Source organism: Panthera pardus, unplaced genomic scaffold (genome assembly GCF_024362965.1).
Source record: "Panthera pardus isolate Hobbes unplaced genomic scaffold, ASM2436296v1 HiC_scaffold_25, whole genome shotgun sequence".
NCBI lineage: Eukaryota > Metazoa > Chordata > Mammalia > Carnivora > Felidae > Panthera > Panthera pardus.
Genome location: NW_026526821.1, coordinates 13876663 through 13903354, shown reverse-complemented (window position 1 = coordinate 13903354; position 26692 = coordinate 13876663). Strand labels below are relative to the sequence as shown.

Sequence of the window (26692 nt, the reverse complement as noted above, 5' to 3'; positions counted from 1 at the left end):
ACATGGCTCCCGCCTGCTTGTTTATCTGTAAGGAGAGTGGGGAGTGGGGGGAAGGGCAGCCCAGCCTTAGCGACCCAGCCAAGGGTGAATCCTCACTTGTTTCGCGTTTAAGAACCAGGAGAGAGAGGACCTCTACACGGACGCCCTTTCTAAACCTCTGCTGCGGGGTGGCGAAGACACTTGTGCACGTTATCTTTCTTTTCAGGGTCAACCAGACAGAGGCAAAGCCAGACCTAGGGCCTCTCGGCTGACAAATGTTGCCTGTGCCACAGGAGAAGAGGAGAAAAGAAGGCCAAAGAAACAAAGAGATCACACATTTTGAAGTGGTTGGACTTTTTAAAAACCTACCTTTGCCTCCAGGGTTTTCTGGGTTACTGTCATCCTGGCTTTTTAAAAAGGGACCCCGTCCCCCCCCCCACCCCACCCCCCCCCCGCCATTTAAGACCTGAAGAAGTTTCCCCACTGTTCTCCCAGGGAAAGAAAGGGGGGAATGTTTTGTTTAAAAGAAAAGGGGTTACAAGAAAGAAAGAAGGAAAGAAAGAAAAAGCCATTGTTTTCATCCCTAATTTATAATCCAAGAGGCCCCATTGTTTCTTTCTTTCTGACTCAAATCTTTGGGCTGTTAATTATAAAAGTAACCGGACTCCGCTCCAACAGGCTAACTATGTTCTTGCGCAGCCATTAGAAAAACTCTGTAGAAAGTTTACTGAGTGATTATATATAATTAATTCCTAGTTACAGACGGAACACTGACCATTTTCTGGAGCAAGCACTCACTCCCCCTCCCCCACGTGAATGCCACTTAATTTCCCAAAGCAGAAAGTGAATCCATCCTGGAGGGTCTTGAAGGAAAAAAAAGAGAGGGAGAGAGAGAGAGAGAGAGAGAGAAGAATCAGCTCCAGTGTGTCTGTGTTTGTTCCTCGCAGCTGTGCGTCCTCTTTGGGGACTGAGGAGGCAGAAGGAAAAAGGAAAACAACCCAAGTTCCGTACCTCCCTCTGAAATTTATAACCGTGGCAGAAAGATCACTCTACCTTGATGTGAAAAAGAACAAGGGAGGGGGAGGGAATGCCCCAGGAATGGAATGTAGGAGACTCTTCAGCTTGGCGGATCAGCTTCTCCTAAAAGGAACAAAGCTGGTAGAAACTTCCAGAAGGCCCGTTCTCAGTCTGGCCACTCCAATTGTCAATCTGTAACCTTCCCTCCAAGTCTATTGGTTCAAAGCTGCAGAGAGGAGCCCCATTGGGCTGCTCTGTAAGCCAGCACTGCTGTCCCTACCTAGTCCTGCTGCAATGCAGACATTTCTTTTTTTCCCCCTTAGTGAAGCTGGGAAATAAGCTACTTTGGAAACAATTAACTTTTTACAGACTCAGGCTTGGTGGTGGCCACAGTACCAGAGGAAAGTGGCCAGCCTGGTCCAGGGCCGGGAACCTGCTGGGGCTGCACATTTGAAAACAGACCTTGGAGCTTTTAGAGGATGAATGCCTTGCCCTTAGGTTTTCTTCCAGTCCAACAAACACACCATTATGCAAACGTCGAAGGCACCAAACCAGGAGTCTTGTGATTAGATATTACTTCTAGGGAGGCCACAAGAACCTCAATATGTAATTTCCATTTACAGCCAGAAGATAAGAACAAAGAAAATAGCTAAGTGTCTGGACTTATTTGTGCGGGGTGGCAGCACTATTCAGTTTTATGTACATAACATCATTAACTGCCTGCACTTCTTAACTCTAAAAAGCTGGCCTTACACAGCCTTTCCTTAACTTAGAAACTGGCACATTTCTCGTTATCAAATGAGCCCTTTGCCAACTGATGCTACAAGGTGGCTGGGTGGCTGGACGCTGAACTGAAAGGAAAAAAAAAAAAAAAGATCACGGACTCCATAAAGTTGGTGCCACACAACAATTGAATACATTTCCAGCATTTACAGTCATGCTAGACTGGTCTTCGGGCTGGAAACCTGTGTAGTGAACTTCGGGGTAAATTCTGAAGCTAACGCTAAACAGTCCACTTTTCTCACTCTTAAGTTCCAGCTGCAGCATTAAGAGATCAGGGGAAGTGTAAGAAGTGCGAAATAAATCCTAAGTAAAAGCGAGCAAGCATACAGATGTGTGGGGTCAGGCTGGGGAAAAGGCCAAATCTGTTGTGCAGCGTGAGTAAATAGTCCTGAATCAAACCAAGTTTGGTGGTGGGTGGGATTTTACACTACAAGTCAGTCTCCTAAAACATTAATACTGCCACCCCCACCCCCACCCCCACCGCCACCCCCACCCCCACCCCCACCCCCACCCCCACCCCAGGCTGCTGCCTCACCAAGGTTTAAGGCTCTGTGCCTCTAAGAAGCAGCACTTTTTGTTACGTTTCACAAGCAGATCAGCTACCCAGAGTTCTAGCTAATATCCAAACAATCCCAATTAAAGGTCTCCTCCCAAGTCACAATGAACTGAACATTTCTCCCCTGTCTGAGGGTAAACAGGAAGTGTGATCTCCAATCCTAGCAGCAGGTTATCAGGAAAAACAGTGGAATTCAAACAGTCACCTAAAATCAAGACACCATTAAAAAGCCCCTCTTTGGTTCCTGCTAATGAAAAGCCCCCCAACTGCTGTAGGCAAGACCCTCTGCCACAAACAGACCCCAAACGTCCGCCAAACTCTTTATACATGGTCACAGAGGAAATGGATTTGCTTTACTTACCCAACAAATGTTCAAGCAACCGTCTCATTTTTCCACAGTTAAGAAGAGAGAACAGGCAGGCAGATTTGGGACTTGATCAAAAAGGAAATTTTCTTTTTTTTAAACAGTTACATGGGATTATTAAACGCACACACACACAACGACAACACAACCCAACAACTGAATATGGAATGCTGTCATGAGCCACAGACATGATTTTATTTCCTCTGCACTCCATCACAGAGGAGGACAGAGGATGATACAATGTAAGAGAGGGAGAGCAAAATGAAAACAAGGATAAAAGATACATTAGTTCCTTGAAAATCATGCAAGAGTAGAAAGCTAAGGGATTCGAAACGAGTCCTCACAGATTTATTGCAGGATGTTGTCCAACCTCCCTCCCCCTCTACACACACACCCCCCCCCCCCATCCCCATCCCTACTCCAAAAACTTCCTCCAAAGCCTAGAAAACACTTTCAGAAACATTTGCTGGCTGTAGGCTGGCTTGCAGAAGAACACTCTGTATCAACAGAAGTCAGGAAAAAAGGCTGAACAATGTAGTTTCAAGTGAGGAAACCCTGTAGGGAGAGAAAAGACCATGTAGAGACTCACTACCACCCACCTAGGCCCCAGGAGCTAGGAGCTCTCCTTAGCACTGCTCTGCTCAGGGCTTGGTTCTTTTTAAAACACACGTCCTCTCTTGTCAGAACTTACTCGAGCCTTCCCAGAACCTCTTTGGAGAGGTAAACTTGCCTGCTGTGCTGTCATGAGCTCTCCTTAGAGAGGAGCCTGCTTCTTACCTTCCATTTTCTTCCCCCAGCAGGCATGTGACACAAGAGAAGACAATAGTGCAGGGGGGGGGGGGGGGGCTGCTCAGAGAGAGGGAGAGAGAGAGAGAAGGAGAGAGAGGAGGAAAAGAAAAAAAAAAAAAAAAGGGGGAAGAAGAAGAAAAAAAAAGCTTCTTTTTTGGCATTCCAGGATCTAGCTTCAAACTATTCCAGAAACACCATGTCCTGGTGGAAGAAAAGGTGTGCCAGGCCTTTGCCAGTTTGCAAAATCAAGCTATGGCTAATGGCTACTTAGCCATGTGACCCAAGAAAGCAAAAAAATTCTCTCTACACAGTTGCAAGTTAACCTAAGTGCTGTGGGGGTGAGTGTGGCACGGCCAGCCACAGAGAAATCACACTGCTCGCCCACAATTCGGATGTCTCAGAGGGAGGGGGAGAAAAGATGGTTAAAAAGTCCAGCTTACCTCTGTGGATGCATTGTTAACACTGTGTAATGTCAATACTTATAAAACATGGAGGACAGGCTCCTAGTTCTCACAGAAAAAGGGTTTGGCACTTCGGCTTGATGATCTGGCCGCCTAATAAAAGCTCATCCCCGATTGGCTGCCCCGGCAAATCGGAGTGTAAGGCCGCCCGGGATTGGCTGAAACACTTCCTGAGCGATTATCTTTGTGAGGCTCTGGTGAGCCAAGAGCCATCCTGTGCATAGAAAAAGACAGGCTAAGCTAGGCCTTTTGCAGCAAGAAAAACTTGGGAAAGGGGCCCCCAGACGCACTTCTCCCACACCCTGGCTGGGTTTCCCGGCACGGGCGAACCAGTGCAGCCAGCCTGACCTGCTCCAGCAAAGCCTGAGGCCCGGATGCCACGGGGAAGGGAGTTTTTGGGGTGAGCTGCAAGGGCTCACCCTCACCTGCCCCCACAGAAGCGGCTCTCGGCTAGGAGGGAGCCTGGCCCTTTTCTAGAACAGTCCAGGAGAATGGTTTTCCTCCCCTCCCCCCCCCGCCCCCCGGGGGAAGGGGGGTGGGAAGCAAAGCCGAGGAGTGGGGAGCCCCAGGAAAGCAGCCAAGGGGGCACGCAAGCAAGAGGGGTTGGAGGAAGGCCTCTGAGGAGCTGAGGGGGAAAGAGGACAGGCGAGCCCCCCACCCCACCCCAAGAAATCGCTAAAGGGCAGCCCTGGCTCCTGGGGGGGGGGGGGGGGGGGGGAGACAGGGGATCGGGGCTGCTGAGCAGAGGAGGGAAAGAGAATGGTCAGGTTTGCATAGTCATTGTCAAAACGCCTCCTGGAAAAGCAGGCCAGAGAGCCGGCCATTCCCGGGCCGAGAATCTAACTTCTCGCCCCCCTCGGCCAGCACTCAAAGGAAAACCAAAATGGGCTCCTGCCTCCCTGCCAGGATGCCAACGGGCCCCCCTGTCCGTCCTTACCCTAAGAAAAGCCAAATGCGCTCCTAGCAGGCCACATGCCTAGATCTACAAACTTCCCTTCCCCTCCCGGCCCCCTCCCCCACCACTGAGGCCTGCTAAACCTGTCAGTTAAACAAAAATCTGACTTCCGTATTAGTCTGCAATGCCTTCAGCTTCCTGCCTATTAACCCTCTCTCGGACTCTGGGCCTGGCTGGGAAAAACTAGGCCCTGAGATCGCAGAAAAGGCCTGTGGAAAAATACCAGCTGCGGCTCTCCCGGCAGATGCAGAAAGAGAGAGAGAGGGAGAGAGAGAGAGAGAGGGTGAGCCGCTGTCTCTCGCCTTTGCTTCCCAAGGAGGCGTGTACCTTCTGAATCCAGGGCACAGGCAGTGCCTCTCGGTCTGAGAAGCCATTTAAATCCAGAGGGAGAAAGAAAGATGTCAAGCCCAGCGAGGGAACAAGAACCCCCATTATGAGCCAGGCCTACACCCACAGCTTAGCCCTTCCTGCCACAATCATTCCTGTATGTATGGTCTTGGGGAACCGGGCCCTCGGTGGGCAGACAAATCCCATGAGCTTTATAAGGATTCTTGCTTAAATTTATTTCCACAGAGAACGGCTTCTTTTCGTCCCCTAAGGCAGATGGAACAGCTATTTCACACACAGCCCTACTCTTGGCAGTCCCCCACCCCCATCTCTGGCACTGTTCCCCAGTAAAATATTAACTAGTTTTTCGGAGCTACTTATAATTCCATCCATTTCAATAGTATTAGGAGGTCTCTTGCCTGTTTCCTCCCGAAGGCTGCCTTTGTAGTTGGTCTGTACCCTGAGAAAGAAAAGGCAAATGCAAAACGATCTGAAAATGTCCATGCTTGCTTGGTTGCAGCTTTTTTTTTTCTTTTCCCTCAAAGACAAGGTGCTTCATTAACAAGATTTTTTTTTTTTTTTCCAAACACCAAGCTAGAACAACAGAAGCTAAACAAACACCATGCTTTAGAGGCTGGAGAAAGCTTCCAGAGGTGATGCAGCCATATGCCAGGAAGTAAAACTAGGGCCCAGTAAAGTCTCCCGTCTCCTCCTAAAATTAGGACTCGGTGGGCTTTCCTGTCCCACACGGTCCGTTCCCACAAAGAAAACAGCGCCGATCGCCTGCTCTCCCTGCCCCCCGCCCCCCCACATGGATAACAGATGCCCACCTCGCGCACATCAATTCTTCCTGGCTGGGAATCTTCTATAGACACACAGGAACAAGCCAGGAATCCAAACACACTGTACTGCAGGGTCAGGGCCCAGGCTCCGTGAAAAGGGAGGGGATTTTGTTGCTGTTGTGTATGAGGCCGAAGAGGCCAAGATGCAGGGAGGGACACCCCGACAAGGGTCCAGCACTCAGGACAACAAGCCTGGGCCTCGCTGCAAGGGAGGGGCCCCCTCCCCACGCGTACAGGGAGACCAAGTGGGGGACAAGAGGTGGAGGCCGGGGCTAATCAGACTGTGCTGTCCCTCCCGGCCGCGTGGGCAGCGGCCCTCTGCCACCATCCCATAGGCAACCCGGTCTGCCTCTGCAGGTGCTGATTTGGGGGGGACGGGCATGTCTGTGGTGGATCTCGTGTGCCACTAGCTTCACGATGAGGAAATGAAATATGCCACTGGTGCGCGTGGTGGATTTTAACCCAGGATTAAAGCTTGTTGCATAAGCAGCTGTGGCTTCCTCCCCGCCTCCCCACCCCCCCCCCCCCCCCCTCTGATCACTTGATCACTTGAAATGTTTTCTGGGGCAAAGAGCAGGAAGCTGCTGGCTTTTTCTGCCAGCTCTGCTCCGTTTGAGGAATGCTGTTGGTAGGTCTGAGGTTATCAGAAAGACGGCGATTTGGCTGGGGACGGAGACAAAGGTATGGTGGCAGATGGAATCCTGGGAGGCACAGGGATTGAAAAGGAAGCCCCGGGCAGGCCTACTAAGGGCCAATCCTGGACTCGATGGAATGTGGCCGATACGCAGGAAATAAAGAAACCGAATGTTGCCAGCCTCCATCTAGAGATCATTCAGTGGCCCTTCTCAGACACCCCCTGCACAGAGTAGCCCCAACAGCGAGGGCTGTTCACCCTGGGCCTGCCACGGTGCTAAATCAGCGCTTTGCACTGACTGACTCCATGAGGCAGGGAGCATTGTTAGAGATCTGGAACCGAGCCCAGAGAGGTGAAGTGAGCTGCACAAGGTCACACAGCTGGCAAGTGCCAGAAACCAGACTTCCAACCCAGTTAGGACTCCACATCCCTAAATTCTGTACCTTCACCTGCCTCTAAAGAAAGGAACAAAAGAGAAAGCGAACCCAGCAGAGCAGAAACAAGGCTAAAATCTACCAAGAGCAACTGACTGATCGGTGTTTTCTTTTAGGAGACCGACTCCACTGAGAAGAAGTTTTAAGTACTGAAGGATAGAGGTGGGATACCTTCAGCTCAGACTCATTTAAGGCCCGGAGAAAGCTCCTCTCTCCCTACAAACCTCCACCAAGATGTTAAGGGGAACTCTCTGCCATCTCCAAAATCAGGATTTTAGGGGCGCCTGGGTGGCTCAGTCGATTAAGCAGCCGACTTCGGCTCAGGTCATGATCTCGCGGTCCGTGAGTTCGAGCCCCGTGTCAGGCTCTGGGCTGACAGCTCAGAGCCTGGAGCCTGTTTCAGATTCTGTGGCTCCCTCTCTCTGACCCTCCCCCGTTCATGCTCGGTCTCTCTCTGTCTCAAAAATAAATAAACGTTTAAAAAAAAATTTTTTTTTAATAAAATAAAAAAAAATAAAATCAGGTTTTTATATTCCTTGAAATCAGTGGTTCTCAATGAGGGGTGGTTTTGCTCTCACCTCCCCCCTCCCCCCGCCAGGGGATATATGGCAATGTCTGGAGACTTCTGGGTTGTCACACTTCTGGGGGGAGAGGTCCTAGTGGCATCTAGTGGGCAGATGGGAGACCGGGGACGTTGCTAACCATCCCCCAACAAGGATCTATGCCATCCACAACGTCCACAGTGCTGAGGTAGGGAAACCTTGGCTTGAATGCAAAGGAAGAAAAAAATCCAAGCACCCAACGACCGTGGAGCTGGATGGAAAAGCCAGGACAGGCCTAAACAAGCAGGTTCCGAGGTGATATGAATAAGCAATGAACTAATAAAAATAGACTAAAACATGTCTCTCTTACTATTCCCAGGGGATGGAGAGCCTCAGAGAACAGAATCAGGCTCACAGAAGCCAGGCAGAGTGTGTCGCTGATAAAGCTGGCCTCAAAGGAGAGGAAGGGCTGACCCGGCTCCCTTCCCCAGGCACCTCGCCGCCGAGGCCTGGCCTCATGGAAATGGCTCTCCGCTCCCACTGGCCAGCAGCCAGGCCAACAGCAGCCTCGGCAAGCTGCATCCCCAGATAGCCTCTTCGAGGACTAGGAAAGTAAGTGTACTTGGGAGTTATCTGCCTTAAGCTAGCAGCAGGCCGCCCCATCCGTTAGGGGAGGCGGGCGGGATTGAGGCAGGGAAGTGTTTTAAATATCTTTTGTTTTGTTCCTTTTCGGCCAATCGGATCCGAGGCCAACTTCGGGCAGGGTGACAGAAGGGCTCACCTTCAGATCATGGAGCTGAAGGAGTCATGTTACAGCCACAAAGAGGTAATTAGGACTTGTCCCTACTTTGGAGAAAAGGTGCCCTCTGGAAGGTCTTTTTTTTTTTTTTTTTTTTTTTTTTTTTTTTTACTTCTTTCTAGGAGAGACTGGCAGGATTAAAAAAAATGAAAAATGGACGGGGGTGGGAAGGGCAGGTGGAAAGGGCTGGGGCGCGGTGGGGGTGGGGGGTAGGTTCATGACCATCAGGCAGATGGCCTCAGTGTGGGTAGCGCGAGACTTAAAGGATGCGGGAAGAAAATGCAAGTCAGAAGGGAAGAAAATGCAAGTCAGAAGGAAGATTCAGGACCTGCCCTCACCTGCTCTTTTTACTTCCTAGTAATTACCGTTATGGAAAGAAGAGCGCATACTTATTGGCTGTTTGTTTCTTTCTCCCACTAGACCCGTGGCGATGTCGGGAGACGTTTTAGGTTGTCCGATCTGGAGGAAGAGCAGGTGCTACTGAGATCCAGAAGGTACAGACCAGTAATGCTGCCAAACACAGGGCAGCCCCCCCCCACACACACACACACAACCGAGAACTAGCCAGCCCCAAGTATCCCTAGTGCCTTGAGGCTGAGAAAGCCTGCCCCAAACCGAGAGCTTCACCAAGGCAGAGGTTTGTCCGAATTCTTCACCACGGTGCCCTCAGTCTAACGCTGTGTGTCAGAGCTCAATTAATTAAACACCATTTCCCACCAGGACAGGTGCGCTAGTCTCCTATCCGAGCCCCCTGTATCTGCCCTTGGCACATGCTTGTGGGGAGAAGGATGTGTGGGAAGAAACTGGGGATTTGTACACACACACACACACAAAGAGGCTGCAGGCCTTTGAAAAGAAGTCAGGCCTCCGCCCTCCTCTGCTCAAAAACCGTCAACAGATCCCACCTCATTCAGAGTAAGAGCCCCAGTGCTAAAAATGGCCCACTGGACCAGTGCCCTGCTCCTGATCCCTGACTCCTTGTCAGGCCTAACCTTAGCCTCGGGGCCTTTCCCCTTGATCTCCCACAGCCCCTCCCCCCAGCCCACCTTCCTGGTCCCCAAACCACCTAACACAAGCCCTTTTCCCTCCTCAGGGTATCAGCCTTCCCGCCTTCTCTTCTGCGTACCCCCTCCCTGCTCCCTCCCGGATGCCTCCCCATCAGAACCCTGGCTCCGTGGCCAGCCCTCTTTTTACACTTTAACCTTTTCTCTTTCTTTCCACATCAAGAGGCAGGACTGTGCAGTGATTGAGTACGTGGCAGCTGGCCTCAGACTGTCTGACGTCTGGGTGTGAATCCAGCTGTCCCACTGGCCTGGGCAGCTAGGCTGGGCAGCCTTGCTTGAGGTATGAAATTCTTTGGGACTTGATTTCCTCATCTGTGCAATGGGAGCCATAATAATACTGATGATAATACCCACCTGGAAATTCACTGACTCCGTGTGGTCAAGCACGGGTAGCCACACACACAGTGAGCACTCATGCGGTTGCAATTAGGATTTCCCTCTGCTCACTCTTAAAAAGGTAATTTCTGAATGCCTCCAAGTCATTTCTCTTCCTTTTGTCAACATCAAACGTCCCAAAGAAGCACAAGGATACATCCTGGTAGCTGGCACGTTCTAAGCATTGTCAGCTACTGTTCTAAGCAATTTCCATAAACTAACCAATCACCCTCACAAACCTGTGTGCAATGGGCACCTTAGAGTCATCAACCCATTTCCCAGATGAGGAAGCTGGGGAAGTATTCATAGCCTCCTTCTCTTTCCATCTCCTTCTGCCTGCTCCTCACTTTTTCCTCAACGCCTTTCAATTATTTACCCAGAAATTGCCGTGCCATCAATAAGGGACTGATTGAGTAAACGTGGTCCTGCCCTACAGACAGAAGACTCTACAGCTGTGGCCCAAGAATCTGGGAACTCTTATGTACCGATACGGAACACTCTCTAAGACCCATTCTTGAGTTGAAAAACAAAACAAAACAAGAACAGTATGTGAAATATGTCATTTAAAAAAAAAAATAGGCAAACCTCTGTGTCTTTTTCTTAACAGGTTTGCTTATTGGGGAGCTGGCTCAGTTGGGAAAGCATGCGACTCTTGATCTCGGGGCTGTGAGTCTGAGCCCCACGTGGGGTGTAGAGATTACATATAGACACATGTTTGCTTATTATGCACTGAATTTCTTGGAAGCATACTTAAAAAATTGCTAACACTTTGCATCCAAAGGGTCCTGGGTGGCAGGAACGGGAAGGAGATTTTTTACTGCTGTCTCCTTTGAATTTCAACCACGCGAATGTACTACTTCTTCCAAAATAAATTAGTAAATGTAATAGAGTATTAGGAAAATTGTGGAAGACTATGAAATAGGCAAAAAAAAAAAAAAAAGATTAATGGGTAGCTTGTTCTGGTGCGTTGGGTTACCTGCACTTTTGTTTCTGAGTTTTTCACAGCTCAGCCACTGGTAGAAAACCAATAGTAATGCAAAAGACGCTTGTCCATAGACATGCAAATTAAGTCCCTGGAATGCGATGGATTACTGCCTGGTGGATCTGGGGGAGTTTTGCTAGTTTTCGCATCTATTCATAAATGCATGTCAGCATGCCTTGTATGAGCCCTGCTCTGACTCCGTCTTTGAATCGGTCGTCCGATCATCGTCCGTGCGTCCTCATGAATAATGAGTTACGTAAAATACATAAAACAGGTTCATTTTATATTTGTATGTAGCTGGTTAAAATGAATTATTTTAAATCATAATTTCTTTTAAAAGAAAAACAATGGGGCGCCTGGGTGGCTCAGTCGGTTAAGCGGCCGACTTCGGCTCAGGTCATGATCTCGCGGTCCGTGGGTTCGAGCCCCGCGTCGGGCTCTGTGCTGACAGCTCGGAGCCTGGAGCCTGTTTCGGATTCTGTGTCTCCCTCTTTCTCTGACCCTCCCCTGTTCATGCTCTCTCTCTGTCTCAAAAATAAATAAATGTTAAAAAAAAATTTTTTTTTTTTAAATAAAAGAAAAACAAGTCCTCATTCACTTCCAAGAACGAACTCCAACTTAGTCTTGGGTCCACTGTTTGTGCGTTGACCTCATGCTAACATCTGATGCTGAACACCTCAGAGTTTCCAAAACACTTCCCTGCCCAGCGACTGCTGCTCTGACTGCTGGAGCTCCTCTCCCTCCAGACTCTGTTCCCTCCTGGCCCTCAGGCTCTTTATCTGGGCCAGCCTGTTGGGGGCAGGGTGGGGGAAGGGGTCCATTCCAAGCTTCGTCTCTAAGGAACTTGAGCAAGTTACTTCGCCTTTTCTGTGCCTCAGTTTCCAAGTCTGAGAAAAGGGATTATAGTCCTTGCATCAGACATTGTGAGGATGATTTAACACAGGCACAGAGTACGTGTTCAAGAAATGTTAGATGATTTTTCTTTCCTTGAAACCGTATCTACCACAGCAGATTCTCCCCTGAACCCCAGACCTTCTAACTCCTGGGCAAGCATTTTCTTGTTGTTGATTCAGGCAGTCCACAAATAGGTTGGAGCACTTCCTCTACCCCTGAGCACCAGATTGTCTCTTGCTCCTGTGTTCAAGGACTGAACAAGGGAGGTAATGAACAATTAAATAAATACATGAATAAGATTAAAAATAGCATTAGGTGACCAGCAGAAGAGCCGCCTGTGGAATGCACTGAAGGCCGAGTGCCCAGGCTGCCCTGTGGTTGGGATGAGGGCTGTTTGGGGCGGTTGATTCTGCGGACCAGGCCGAGGAGCCCTGCGGAGGGGCTAGTTTGAGGGAGTCAAGAAGTTGGGTTTGCTGTGCTCAGTAAGAGGTCCCAGCAGCCCCCATGCTAGAGGCCAATGCTATGTTATGAAGAAAAGCAGGGTGAGGGTATAGAGAAGTGACAGGATGGGGGTGTCTGCTTTAGACAGGTAGAAAGGGCTCCAGTGAGGCTGTGACATTTGAGCTGAATGAAGGAGATAAGAGCCTTCCTGGTGGAGGTAATAGCATGTACAAAGGCCCTGAGGCAAGCCTGAGCTTGGTAACTTGGTGTTTCTGAGGAACAAAAAGAGGCCAAGTGTGGCCACTGTGAAAGGAGGTGCAAAGGAGTTGCGCATGGAGGTAAAGGCAAGGCCATGGTCACTATTCTGTGTGCAACCCTTCCATTACTCGGACTGAAAATATTCCAGAACGTTCTTTTACCTTCCCATACACCTGCCAAACAAAGCATTTCAAAACACATTTTGATTACGATCACTTTTCCTGATGTTTTCAAAAAACCTTCAGCAATTCTCCACTCATCAATGCAACCCAGACTTAGCCTATCGGGACCCCTTTATCTGATTCCACACTTGACTTCCCCCTCACCTCCCTCTATTGTTCAGTGGATCTGGCAAGCATGCCCCAAGTAGGCCCCACCTTGGTTCCTTCTCCCGGTATCTCTTGTTGGAATAACACCCACCCTTCAAATCCCAGTGTCCTTCCCTCTTTCTAACCTGGGAGCCTTCCTGGCTCCTTACCTCCTACTCCACCAGAGCACATACCCCCCCTCCACGCCCTGCCCATGGGACTTAGCGTGGGGGCTGCTGGGACCTCTTATTGAGCAAAGCAAACCCAACTTCTTGACTCCCTCAAACTAGCCCCTCCGCAGGGCTCCTCGGCCTGGTCCGTAGAATCAACCACCCCAAACAGCCCTCATCCCAACCAAGGGCCAACCTGGGCGCTCGGCCCTGAGTGTATTCCAGACACGGCTCTTCTGCTGGTCACCTAATCCCTCTGATGGGTGCCACCGCCCTGCTCATAGGACTGCTACTGTCTCTCCCCGGGGGTTCTCAATCACTCACTATAGACTTGCCTGGGAATTCTGCTCTAATTCTCCCCCGGAGTGTGTGTTTTACCTCCCAGGGAATCCCACTGTGCAGTCAAGGCTTTGAATCCTGTTCCAACTGGTCTCCTGCGAGAGGGACCAGATTAACAAGACATCACCTGCCTTCCCAAAGCCCTCTATGGGCAGCACTATTCGTGATAGAGCCGAAAGGTAGCAACCGCCAATGGTCCATCCACGGATGGACAGACAAATGGAGAAATACCGCACACAAGGGAACGTTGCTATTATTCAGCCGTAGAACGGAATAAAGTGCTGCTACACAGAACAGCATGAACGAACCTTGAAATCAGTATGCTCTCTGTCAAGGAAGCCAGTCAACGAAAGCCACATATTGTTTGATTTCGTGTCCACGACGTGTCCAGAATAGGCAAGTCCAAAAGAGAGAGTCTCAGGATAAAATCCCAAATCCCCCACAGGGCCTTCCCCTCAACTCCTACCCATTTCCTTCCCCCCTGCTCCCTCCACTCCGGCTACCTGTCTGCCACCTGGCTGTTTCTCAATGCAACTTTTGCTTTTTGGGGTCTCTCTTTTGACCTTGAAGCTTAGAGGTATTCGTATCTCGCTATTTATTTATTTATTTATTTATTTATTTATTTTTATGTTTATTTCTGAGAGTGGGGACGGGCAGAGAGAGAGGGAGACACTGAATCCAGAAGCAAGCTCCAGGCTCCGAGCTGCCAGCACAGAGCCCGACACAGGGCTCGAACTCACAAACCGGGAGATCATGACCTGAGCCGAGGTCAGACGCCTAACCGACTGAACCATCCAGGCACCCCTGTATCTCGCTTTTAAGTCTCTCTTGTTATGTTATAAACTCCAGGAGTGTAGAACGGTGTCTTACAGATCATGGGGCCCCTTCAGCAGCACCATGACTATTAAGATAACTCGGTGCTTGATGAATGACTAAGGAAACAACGGATCCATTCATTCATTCCACATGGTTAGATCCACTTTCTGGCATCATGCCAAGCCTTCATACCTTCCTATTTTCTTTTCTTTTTTTTTTAAGTAAACTCTACCGCCAACACGGGGCTTGAACTCACCACCCCGAGATCAAGAGTCGTATGCTCTATGGACTGACCCAGCCTGGTGCTCCTATACCTTCCCATTTTGAATCACAGCCTTTCATTCACCTGCTCAAAACCCTCTGATGGCTTCCAGAGACTTTAGAACAGGAGTCTATAAACTGTGGCCCTCGGGCCAAATCACCTGCCCCACCACCTGTTTCCCTCTAGCCCTGGAGCTAAGAATGTTTTGTTTTGTTTTGTTACATTTAAAAATAGCTGGGGGGGGGGGGGGCGGGCGGGCGGTACCTGGGTTGCTCAGTTTTTTAAGCCTCCAACTTTGGCTCAGGTCATGATCTCACGGTTCATGAGTTTGAGCCCTGCATCAGGCTCTGTGCCTGGAGCCTGCTTCGGATTCTGTGTCTCCCTCCCTCTCTGCCCCTCCCCCACTCACACTCTGTGTCTCTCTCTCTCTCTCAAAAATAAACATTAAAAAATTAAAAAAAATAAAAATAGTAAACGTAGTTGGAAAAAGGGGTACCTGGCCAGCTTAGTGGGTGAAGCGTGCGACTCTTGATCTCAGGGTTGTGAGTTCGAGCCCCACATTGGGTACAGAAAGTACTTAAAAATGAAATCTTAAAAAAAAAAAAATGTTGAAAAAAACTAATAAGAGTTTGGGGCACCGGGGCCAGGCTGGCTCAGTAGGTAGTGCATGTGACTCTCAATCTCAGGGGCGTCGGTTCAAGCCCCGCGTGGGCATGGAGCCACTGACTAGATAAATAAAAGTAACTTGTCGCATAAATTACATGAAATTCGAATTTTTTAGTGTCCGTAGTAGAGTGTTACTGGCACAAAACCACAGGCTCTCATTTATTTGCTGTCTATGGCTGCATTTGTACTACAAGGGTAGGGTCGAATAGCTGCCAACAAGAGACCATACGTGGCCCTCAAAGCCCAAAACATGGACTATCTGGTCCTTTACAGAAAACCTTTGCAAACCACCCCCCCCCTCCTTTCAGAAGAAAATCCTGTCTCTGAACAGGGCTGGCAGAGCCCTATGTGGGCCGGTCCCCTGTTCTCTGAGCTCATCTCAAGAGACCTCCCTCCTTCCCTGTGTTGTGGCAACACCGGCCTCCTTTTCTCAGCTCGTCCAGTATTTTCCAGGCTACTTCCCACCTCAGGTCCTGTGCCCCTCCCACCTGGAACGCCTTCATTCGCAACAAAGAAGCGCCTTATGTCTTTGCCTGCTTATTTTTTTATCTGTAGACAAAGGCAGGGACTTTGTGTATCCATTCACCAGTATTCCCTGGGCCAGCACAGGCCTGGAGAGTAGTAGTTGCTCAATAAGTGTTTGTGCACGGACTCGCATTTTCTTCTTAACACAAGATCTACACAACATCTCCAGCAGATCCACCATGGCCCTAATTTGGTTTTGCACAATCAGGTAGAACGGTATGAAGTTACAATTTGTACATGAATTTAAAAAGTCGCACTACTGAAACCGGTAATTTCATCCATGGCGATATGTAGAAATATAAATCAACTAATTCGCCCCTTCAACTGTTTACTGCACTCCAGCCACCCTGGCCCACTTTGGAGTCCTCAAAATGTGCTGGTTGTCTCCTGCCAAATAGAGCCCACCCCTCATGGACCTTTGCACATGCTCTTTCACTTTGGGTCCAGGACCAAATGTCTCCTCCTCCAGGAGGGCCCCTGGGGTCACATCTTGTCGCAACAGTGGTTTCATTACCTTCCCAGCACTTAGCAGCACATTCAAAAACTAGGTGTTGTGTTCGCTTTTCAAGGAAACTTGTCGTTTTCTTATCCGCTGTCGTGACCCCAGCATCTAGAGCTGGTCTCGCATTGGGGAATCACTCAATGTTTGCTCACTTGAGTGAATTCAATCACTTGATCTCCTGTACATACTTTTTAAGTAGTTTGCTTAAGACCGGGTACAAAAAGATGCCCAATACGTACTTGCTAAGTAATTGGAGTGACTTCTGTGGGCTTTGGCCTCCTCCTACAGCCACCCCTGCCTCCATCACCCTCCTCATTGTCATGACAACATCATCAGCACCAGCACGGCACTTTGGGAGCCTTCCCAGGTCAGGCATCGTTCTGAGCACATTTTATGTATTAATTAGCTCGGCCAAGAGCTCTGTGAACCAGGTACTACTCCCGCCTTCATTTTACAGATGAGGAAACTGAAGCACAGAAAGATTAAGGTAAATTGACCCGTCTGAAAAAGCAAGACGTTCATAAGAAAAACGAAGTCCAAGCCCTCTCGGCCTCTAAAATTCCAAGAAAGGACTACTTTGGACAAAGGGGACCAAAACAGACAGGAAACGCCAAGGCAATCAGGAACCGATTTAGCAACAACAACAAAAAGACACCAAGGACAAAGAAATCTCAGACTCGGGGCGGACTTGACCAAAACTCAACTCCCAGGAGCTCTCAGGTCACCAATCTCCCTCCCGGGTATTTTCCTTTGCAGCTCTGAAGCCCCCAACCTGGGCGTCACCCTTGACCTCTCCCTCTCCCAGCTCCCACCCCGGAGCCTTGCGGGATTTACCTTCGCAGCCTCTTCCACTGCCGACTCCGGCCGCGTAGCTCCATTCTGCAGAGCTCGTGGCCAGCTCCAGAGCCACCATTATCTGTTATCTGGGCAGGAAGGGAACAGCCTCCCACCAGCCCCCAGGCCCCAGTCTGATCCCATCCCCCACCCGAAGCAGCCCGAGGGAGCTTTTGAAATTTCAATTTGGGCCCGGACACACACCCCTCCCCACCCCCACTTGTAAACCCCTTCAAAGGTTTGCCATTGTTCTCAGGCGAAAGTCTCGAATTCTTAACTGAGCTTTAGGGGGCCTGCAGGATTCCCTTCTGCAGCTTCCTCTCAGGTCTCTGACTTCCGGCCAGATCCCAGCCTGCTTGGAAGGCTCTTGAAGCCAGGCTGGCGCGGTCCAAATCCTGACCCTGCCATTCACTCACTGTGTGACCTTGTGCAAGTAACTTAACCTCTCTGGGCCTATAAAACGTGGATAACACCTCCCAGAGTGTCCTCAGAATTAAATTAGTTCCTGTATAGGGCGCCCGGGCGGGTCAGTCATTAAGCATTCGGCTCAGGTCCTGAGTTTGAGCCCCACGTTGGGCTCAGAGCTGCCTGCTTGGGATCCTCTCTCTCTCTTCCGCCCTTACCTTGCTCTCTCTCACTCTCTGTCAAAATAAATAAACTTTAAAAAAATAATTAAATTAGTTCCTGTAGTAAAAGAAATTATCTGGCGGAGTTTGGCTCAGCTATCACTGCTATTATCAGGAACTCCTACTCATTCAAAATCCAGTACAAAATTAATTTCAGGGTAGGCTTCATGGGCCCACTTCCCAAATGAATCAGACACTCCTACCTTTCTGTATGTTGCCCTCGTGGTGTTCGTGGCATCATCATTTAATACCTAATACGTGTTTAATAACTGAGTTTATATTCCTATGATTGATTTCTTACTTACTGTCTGTTTTGTCCAATCCCCTATCTCTCTGGCATAGAGCAGGTGCTCAAAAGTAATTTGGTGAATGCTGAAGGGGAAATGGCTGGATGAGTCAACTACCAGGATGCCCAGATCGCTAATTTTCAAGTCAAAGAAATTAGGAAAGCTGAACTTTCATGAGGATGCAAGAAAACTGCAGCCTGGTGGGGGTATCTGGGTTACGAAAGGAAGCGACAGTGATTGACAAGTGAAATTGGGTGTGGCCCATAGGAGCTGCCCCCAGGCCCTGCTCAGGCTATACCACAAGGTGTCCCTTTGGAACCAGAGCTGCTGAGGAGTCAAAGTCCCCTGGCTGATGTGGCGGGCTACCCTGGGACACGTGGCTGCAGAAACCGCCTGGTTGCTAAGCCTTCCCGGCATTGTCCCTTCTCGCTGCTCTTACCCACCCGTTCCGTGCACCAGCCCCAGGAGCAGACTTACCCTGATGCCTCTAGTCCCGGGTTTACCCCAGGCCTCCACCGGCTTGACATCAGAAGCCCTGTAGAGTGGCCAGACTTAGCAAATAAAAATACAGGGTGCCCAGTTAAATTTGAATTTCAAATGAATGAACAATTTTCTAGTCTAAGTATACCCTGTGTGTAATCTGGCATCCCTGAGGCTCTGGCCCTATCAAACCCTCCCCAGCAGTGTCTGCTCTCAGTTAACTTTCTGTTTTGGAGCCCTGAGCTCTGGAAGGGCTCCTGAGCCCCCCTCCTTCCCTGAGCCTCTCCAGTGTGTTTCTGCCTCTGGGTTAGGGAATTAACAGTATCAGCCATGTAGGGAGGGGTTAGATACTACAGGTCTGGCAACCTAGCCAGTAAAGGGGTGTCTCAGTCGGTTGAGTGTCCGACTTCCGCTCAGGTCACGATCTCACGGTTTGTGAGTTCGAGCCCCGCGTCGGGCTCTGTGCTGACAGCTCGGATCCCGGAGCCTGCTTCCGATTCTGTGTCTTCCTCTCTCTCCGCCCCTCCCCTGCTCATGTTCTGTCTCTCTCTCTCTCAAAAATAAATAATAAACATTAAAAAAGAAACCAGAGGGAAACAAAAGAACAACGAGTATGGCCATTCTTCTCCTCCGTTTTTCTGGACTCCATCTCCTAGGGTCCTCACCACAAACCCTTCTCAGTTACGCAGCAAGGATGAGTGAACCCATTTTACAGAGGAGAAATTCAGGCGGAGGGCCCATAAGCAAAGCCCCCAGTCTTTAGGATTCTCAGGCTAAAGCTCTTCTTGAATCTGTATCAGATGTGAATGTGCAGTAGGCTAGAAGCTACAGAAGGACAGGGACCTGTCTTTGGTTTTGGTGGTGGACCCGTGGAGCCCAACACGGTGCCTGGCCCTTAGTGGCCACTGGATACCTGTTTATGGAACGAATGAATACAAACCCAGCAGAGTCTCCACGATATGATAAGAGGGCGAACGCTCTTGTGCACTCTCTCCGTCTCCCCCTTCCTCTCTCTCTCTCTCTCTCTCTCCATGTTCTGGGTCTTGAGCCCAGGTCTGCCTCCCTGTGTTTTCTCCACAACACCAACTGTATGGAGGGCGGGAAGGGGGGTGGTTCCTGGTTTTTCCTCAGAGATGAAGCAAAATGACAAAACGGAGCTTCAAAAGGAAAGAAACATGACCAGGGAATGTCAAAACAGCCTCGCTGGTTGTTTTCTTGCCGGGGAGAATGGACTTCAAGAACTCAATGCAACACCGTTGCATTCGGTAGTCATTAAACAGCTGCCATACCTTCCCATTTGCTGGCAAATCGCCCTGAAACAAAAAGGGAATAAATGAATACCCAGGAGAAAAGGATTTTCCAGGGTATCTGAGGAGATGTGTTAAATCCAACCCAGAGAACCCCATGAGAATATGGAGCCACAGGACGGACTTGCTGATGACCTCCCTTGGAGAATCAGTCACCAGGGAAACAGGCACCTGCTAGGCCTGTTCGTAGTTGCCCCCACCTGGACCTGAAGCCCGACATGAACGTTGGGAGTCTGACTCAGGGAATTATTTTCTATTTCCCACTGATGTTTTCTTTTATCGGTGGTAGGGATGAGATGGCCATGAGGGGTGGTATAAAAGTTGAGAGTTTGAGACCCATTGAATCAGGACCTGGGCTCTTTGTAACTAACCGGAAGTGACCGGCAGCCATTTTCAGTAAGTTCTCACCTTTGGGATGCTTCCCCCATAACCAATGCCAGCCTGGTCACGGGTCTCAGTCTGACCAGTGGGCATTGCTGTGTGGACTTCCCCTAACAGGCTCTGCTGGAGAGGCCCTTCAGCTTCTCAGAGAGGCCTTATCCGGAGATGGCCAGCCCCACCCAGCAGCCTACGACGTCACGCTGTTGTACCCAGCACAGCGGTTATCAGCAATCACATCACGTCCTCCTCCTATTTATTGACTTGGCTCTCAGTCTCCCAGCTGGGCCATCAGCACCAAAGACCGGATGCTGCCTGACTAGTTCTCTCTGGACCCCCAGCCCCTCAGCAGGCACCAAGGCAGGATGAATACTAGTAATTAAATAATGACTGCCTGCTAACTATGCCCGCTAACAGCTTTCAGATTTTTTTTCATAGATGAAGCCATTGAACCCTCACAGCGTTGTGAGACAGGTAGCTTGATTAAGATGCTTTGCACTGGCTGTTCCCTCTCCTTGGAATGCCCTTCCCTCAGATGTCCACAGGACTCACCCCCTGTCTTCGTTCAGGACTCTGCTCAAATGTCACCCACTCATAAGCCTTCCCTCGCGCCCTCCCGAAAGCAGCACCCTCACTCCCATACCCTGCTGTTAGGGATTGAACTGTGTTCCCCCCAAAAAAGGGATGTTCAACACCCCAGTAGCTCAGAATGGGGCCATTTTGAAAATAGGATCTTTACAGAGGTAATCAAGTGAGAATGGGGTCATGCGGGTGACCTAATCCAATATGACTGCTGTCTTTTTGAAAATTTTTTTTAAATGTTTATTTTTGAGAGAGAGAGACAGAGCATGAACAGGGGAGGGTCAGAGAGAGAGGGAGACACAGAATCCGAAACAAGCTCGCTCCAGGCTCTGAGCAGCCAGCACAGAGTCCAACGCGGGGCTCGAACTCACGGACGGTGAGATCACGACCTGAGCCGAAGTTGGACGCTTAACCGACTGAGCCCACCCAGGCGCCCCTGACTGCTGTCTTTACATAATAAAGAAATTTGGACACAAAGACAGACAGGCACAGAAGAAAGACAATGTGAAGAGTCGCCAAGGAAGTCATGTGAAGACACAACATTGGAGTGAAGTATCTAGAAGCCAAGGAAAGCCAAAATTGCCTGAAAACCAGCAGCAGCTAGGAAGAGGCTAGAGCTCTACGGGTTTAGGACGAGCAGCGTCCAGCCCACAGTTTGGTTCCAGACTTCTGGCCTCTAGAGCCGTGTGGGACCCAATAAATCTCTGCTGTTTCAAAACACCCAGTTTGGCCCAGTTTGCAGTATTTTGTTACGACAGTCTTAGGACACAGATACACCTGCTCTATTTTCCTTTCTTGCTCTGATCACCACCTGCCACTGAATGTATTCATTCATCTATTTGCTCCCAGCGCCCACAAGGAACACCAGTCTCAAGGTTTGCGCATCTGTTACAAGGCCTGGCATTTACGTGTTCCTTCAAGAAGTGTTTATTGAGTGTCTACTATGTGCCAGCTCCTGCTGTAACTGGGGGGGATGCAGCTGTGAGTGTGATAGACAAACACAAAGATCCTTGGCTTTTTAAAGCTAATGGTCTAGTTAGAAGAGATAGATACTAGGGAGGCCTGGGTGGCTCAGTCACTTAAGCGACCGACTTCGGCTCAGGTCATGATCTCGAGGTTTGTGAGTTCCAGCCCGGTGTCGGGCTCTGTGCTGACAGCTCAGAGCCTGGAGCCTGCTTCGGATTCTGTGTCTCCCCCTCTCTCTGCCCCTCCCCCGCTCCCACTCTGTCTCTCTTGGTCTCAAAATCAAAGGAACATTAAAAAATTTTTTAAAAAGCGACAGATAATAAACAAAAAATGGTGGCGAGCACTGTGGAGAAAAATATAGCAGGAAGGGAGGTGGGGAGTTTGGGGCGGGCGGCGGTGATATTCAGGGTAGACAGAGGCCGCCTCCGGAGGGAGGTGACAGCTGAGTCAAGACCTGAACAAGGTGAGGGAGGAGGCATGGGGGTGTCTGAGGAGCTCATTGCAGAGAGGGCAGTGGTTCCCAACCTGGGCGATTTTGACCCACAGACGACGTTTGGCAATTTCTGGAGCTCTGGAGGTGAGCGTCGATCGTCGCACAGTCCCCAGCCCGAGGCCAGGGGGTCCGGCGGTGAGAAGCCCCGTCCTGAGGGTCTCCTGTGCGGGGGTGTGTGGGGGGGAGTTGGGTGCTGGAGGAACCGCAGGGAGCTTGCTGTGCCGGAAGGTTTGGTTCCCTGGGAGGAGACAGCGGTGGCTGAGGTCAGAGGCACCGAGGAACAGGAGGGTCTTTTAGGCTGTTTTAAGGAGCTCCGTTTTTATCCCAAATAAGACAGGAAATCACTGGAAGCTTCTCAGCAAAGAAAGACAGGCCGACATGTTCTAAATGGTTAACGTGGCAGTGGGGTTGGAAACAGATGGACCGAGGGGGGACAAGGGCCGACTGGGGAGACCAGCGAGCAGGGGGTTGGAATATTCCAGGCCTGAGGTGAAGGTGGCTGGCTCGGGGAGAGGGTGGAGGCTGTGAGGTGGGAAGAAGGGGAGAGATTCTGGAAAGTTCAGCTGACAGGGTTTGTGTGGGTGGGAGAGGCATGGGTGGCTTTAGGGGTTTCTGGCAGCTGGGAGCACAGAGGTGGGGTCAGCTGGGACAGAACAGCTGCAGGAGGGCAGTGGGGACAGAACATGGGAGGGGATGACGAACCAGTAGTCGTCCAGGTGCAGCTGTCCCGGAGGCAGTTGGGTAATGGAGTTCAGAGGGAGTTTGCGCTGAAGGCATAAATATCAGCATAGAGAGGGTATTGAGAGCCACAGTACAGGGGTGCCTGGCTGGCTCAGTAGTTAGAGCATGCAACTCTTGATCTCAGAGCTCAGAGTTCAAGCCCCATGTTGGGTATAGTTGCTTAAAATAAAATCTAAGAAAGAAGGAAAGGAAGGAAGGAAGGAAGGAAGGGCCACAATACAAACATATCACTTAGAACTGGGGGTTCTAGGGACAAGAGGATGGTCCAAGGGCCAATATCTAGGGCCCCCCATAGCTAGAATGTTTGGCTACAGTAAGCCAACAAAGATGACAAGAAGTTCCCAGGGACGTGGGAGGAGAACCAGGACAGGGGTGTCCTAGAACCTAGGAAGAAAGTGTCTGAAGGGCGAAGGCATGACCACCTTGTCAAATGCTCCTGACTGGTCAGGTTGGATGAGGCCTGAGTGCTGACCACCGGACCTAGGAATATGGCGGTCACTGGCAAATAGGTCATTAACACGCAGAAGCAGGCGATAAACCTTTGTTGATGGGATGTCTCAGATGACCTCAAAAGATTGCCACTCTAAGGCACGCGAAAGGAGCAGAGGAAGGTTTGGGTTCAGGTCTGGCCCAGGCATTTTTTAATTGTGTGACCTTGGACAAGTTCCTGTCTGCCCCAGTGACCCCCAACAGTGTCAGGGTAAATGAGATCATGAAAAGTAAAGAGCTTCTCAGCCTTGAACACTGTGAAGTACCTTATAAGGGCCAGGGGTGATTGTTGCCAACTGAGCATTTATGCGAGACTCTCAAGGTCGGTCAGCTTCTGCTGACATCATTCCACAGAGAACAGATTGAGAATTCTCAACCTTTCAAGAATGGTGCATCCTGTTAATACAAGGTCTGAACTTTACTGCTTCCTGACAAAGAGAGAATGCATAGAGTATATTAATTGAACATTTATTGTGAATAGGAAATGTATGTACACTGTAAAGAATTACAATACAGAACTTTTTTTAAAGTACAGAAATTTAGGGCGCCTGGGTGGCTCAGTCGGTTGAGCGTCCCACTTCGGCTCAGGTCATGATCTCGCGGTCCGTGAGTTCGAGCCCCACGTCGGGCTCTGTGCTGACAGCTCGAAGCCTGGAGCCGGCTTTGGATTCTCTGTCTTCCTCTCTCTCCCCTCCCCACCCCCCCCCCTCCCCGCCCCACTCACACTCTGTCTCTCTCTCAAAAATAAATAAACATTAAAAAAATTTTACTAAAAAAAAATAATAAAATGTGACATTATTGTCACGTTACTAATGTGCACGCTTCTCGGCTATGTATGTGAGAAGCTACGTGAAGGCGATTTTTTAGGGGTTTCATTTTGTGTGCGTTGGGATGGGGCAGATTTTGGCTGAGTACTCGAGGAGGAAGCCCCCCAGCCTGAGGCTGGGCATTCTAAGGAACAGATGGGCCCTCCTTCTGATAGAACTGGGGCCCTCCTGCTGGTAAGACAGCAGGAGGGACAAGATTTAACCATTCATTAGCAGGAGGGATAGACCTAGAGTCTAATGGGGAGAGATGAAGTCAGATGTCAATAGGAGAATTGAAGTACAAAGCTGGAGAACAAAAAGGCTAGCAGTGGTAGCAGATTCAGAATGCTCGTTTTTATTTTTTTAATTTTTTTTTAACGTTTTATTTATTTTTGAGACAGGAAGAGACAGAGCATGAACAGGGGAGGGTCAGAGAGAGAGACACACAGAATCCGAAACAGGCTCCAGGCTCTGAGCGGTCAGCCCAGAGCCCGACGCGGGGCTCGAACTCACGGACCATGAGATCATGACCCGAGCCGAAGTCGGCTGCCCAACCGACTGAGCCACCCAGGCGCCCAAAGAATACTCTTTTTTAATAAGATACTGGGTGAGCTTGGATGTCCGGGTTTATAGCAAGGGTAACATGTGTTTTACTCTCCAGCAGCCAGGCGCTGGGCAAAGCATCGTCGGCTCATGTAAATGTCAGAATGATCCCCTAAGATTGGAGCCATTGTTGTCTCTATTTAAAGATGGGGGGGGGGGCGCCGGGGTGGCTCAGTCGGTTGGGCGTCCGACTTCGGCTCAGGTCACGATCTCGCGGTCCGCGAGTTCGAGCCCCGCGTCGGGCTCTGGGCTGACGGCTCGGAGCCTGGAGCCTGCTTCCGATTCTGTGTCTCCCTCTCTCTCGGCCCCTCCCCCATTCATGCTCTGTCTCTCTCTGTCTCAAAAATAAATAAACGTTAAAAAAATTAAAAAAATAAAATAAAATAAAGATGGGGAAACCGAGGCTCAGAAAGGTTCATCCAGTGTCACCCAGCAAGTAAAAGGCAGAATCAGGCTGTGAATGCTGTTCTCGCTGACGCCAAGGGGCAGGGCGTGGGCGCTCAAGTGGCCAGAGGTGGAAACATTTCCTGCCTGAGAGTCTGTGCCCTGCTGCAGGGACGAACCTTGGTGGTCTTACCCTAAGGGAAATAAGCCAGACACAGAAGGACTAATGCCGTATGACCCCACTTCTAGGAGGTACTTAGGCAAATTCACAGCCACAGAAAGTAGAAGGGTGATTACCAAGGCCTGGAGGAAAGGGGGAATGGGGGGCTAGTGTCTCAGGGGTGTGGAGTTTCCTTTTGGAAAGGTGCAAAAGCTCTGGAGAAGGACAGTCGTGATGGCGGTGAAACAATATGAACGTACTTAATCCACGGAACTGTATACTTAAAATGATAAAAATGGTAAATTTATGTTACCTATGTTCTACCACAATTACAAAAGAAGCCCGGGTGGGGGGATGGGTGAAATAGGTGGAGGGGGTTAAGAGGTACAAACCTCCAGGTATAACATAAATGAGTCACCCGGATGCAAAGCACAGCATAGGGAATACAGTCAACACTATTGTAACAACCTCGTATGGTGACCGATGGTGACCATACGTAATTGCAATGAGCATTTTGGGATGTGCACAAATGTCAATTCACTAGGTTGTGCACCTGAAACTAGCTAGTTCTGTAATATTGTGTGTCAAGTATAGTTCAATTAAAAAAAATAAGCCTGAGTCAGCCTTGCCTCTTTTCTGTGTGTGTGACTGTGCCCCCCCCACACACCCCCAACAGACCCTAAGGCCTCACTTCGACTTTTTTCTTTTTTAAGATTTTATTTATTTATTTTTTAACGTTTATTTTTGAGAGGGAGAGAGAGACAAAGTGAGCAGGGGAAGGGGCAGAGAGAGAGGGAGACAGAATCCGAAGCAGGCTCCAGCTCTGAGCTGTCAGCACGGAGCCCGATGCTGGGCTTGAACTCATGAACCATAAGATCATGAGCTGAGCTGAAGACGGAAGCTTAACCGACTGAGCCCCCCAGGTACTCTTGTTTATTTATTTATTTATTTATTTATTACTTATTTATTTTAAATTTTTAACGTTTACTTATTATTGAGAGACAGAGAGACACAGAGCGTGAGCAGGGGAGGGGCAGAGAGAGGAGGAGACCCAGAATCCGAAGCAGGCTCCAGGCACTGAGCTGTCAGCACGGAGCCCGACGCGGGGCTCGAACTCACAAACTGTGAGATCATGACCTGAGCTGAGCTAAGGTCAGAAGCTTAACCGGCTGAGCCCCCCAGGCGCCCCTCCCGGCTCTCACTTCAGAATAAACTGGAGTCCAGCTTCTCCTGGGAGTCCTCCCTGCACCCTGTGGAACAGGAGCCCCAGCCACCCCAGATATCTCCACCTGCTGGGTGGCCCAGCCAGTCTGCCTGGCAGACCCACCTCCGCTTCTACCCCTGGTCAGGCCACAGTCTGTTCTCCACGACAGGTGATCATCAGAGCTCCTCCCTCCTTGGCTCAGAATCCTCCTGGGGCTCCCGCCCCACTTGGGGTGAGGTCTGAGTCTTACCCACGACTCTGGAGTCAG

At 49.9% G+C, this 26692-nt stretch overlaps 1 protein-coding gene and 1 long non-coding RNA gene across 11 annotated transcripts in view; one reads left to right on the top strand and one right to left on the bottom strand.

The window, feature by feature from the left end:
- Nucleotides 1–6086, bottom strand: part of ZMYND8 (zinc finger MYND-type containing 8) — a 125358-nt gene extending 119272 nt beyond the window's left edge. For 4 of the 10 annotated variants that reach the window (XM_053890179.1, XM_053890175.1, XM_053890186.1 and 1 more), the window contains exons 1-2: nucleotides 4887–4964; nucleotides 3929–4163 (exon numbers count right to left, since the gene is read on the bottom strand). In XM_053890179.1, coding sequence (XP_053746154.1) covers nucleotides 3929–3942 — 14 coding nt within the window. In that variant the 5' untranslated portion in view covers nucleotides 3943–4163; nucleotides 4887–4964. Of the gene's footprint in view, nucleotides 1–1032; nucleotides 1058–2696; nucleotides 2745–3390; nucleotides 3429–3928; nucleotides 4164–4886; nucleotides 4965–6061 lie in introns of those variants that run through there. The other 6 variants (XM_053890187.1, XM_053890188.1, XM_053890176.1 and 3 more) reach the window with 5 other exon arrangements.
- Nucleotides 6087–7720: 1634 nt separating this feature from the next.
- Nucleotides 7721–10637, top strand: LOC109272318 (uncharacterized). The gene is made up of 3 exons (XR_008417705.1): nucleotides 7721–8509; nucleotides 8903–8976; nucleotides 9710–10637. It is a non-coding gene; the product is annotated as an uncharacterized LOC109272318 (long non-coding RNA).
- The last annotated feature ends 16055 nt before the right edge of the window (nucleotides 10638–26692 follow it).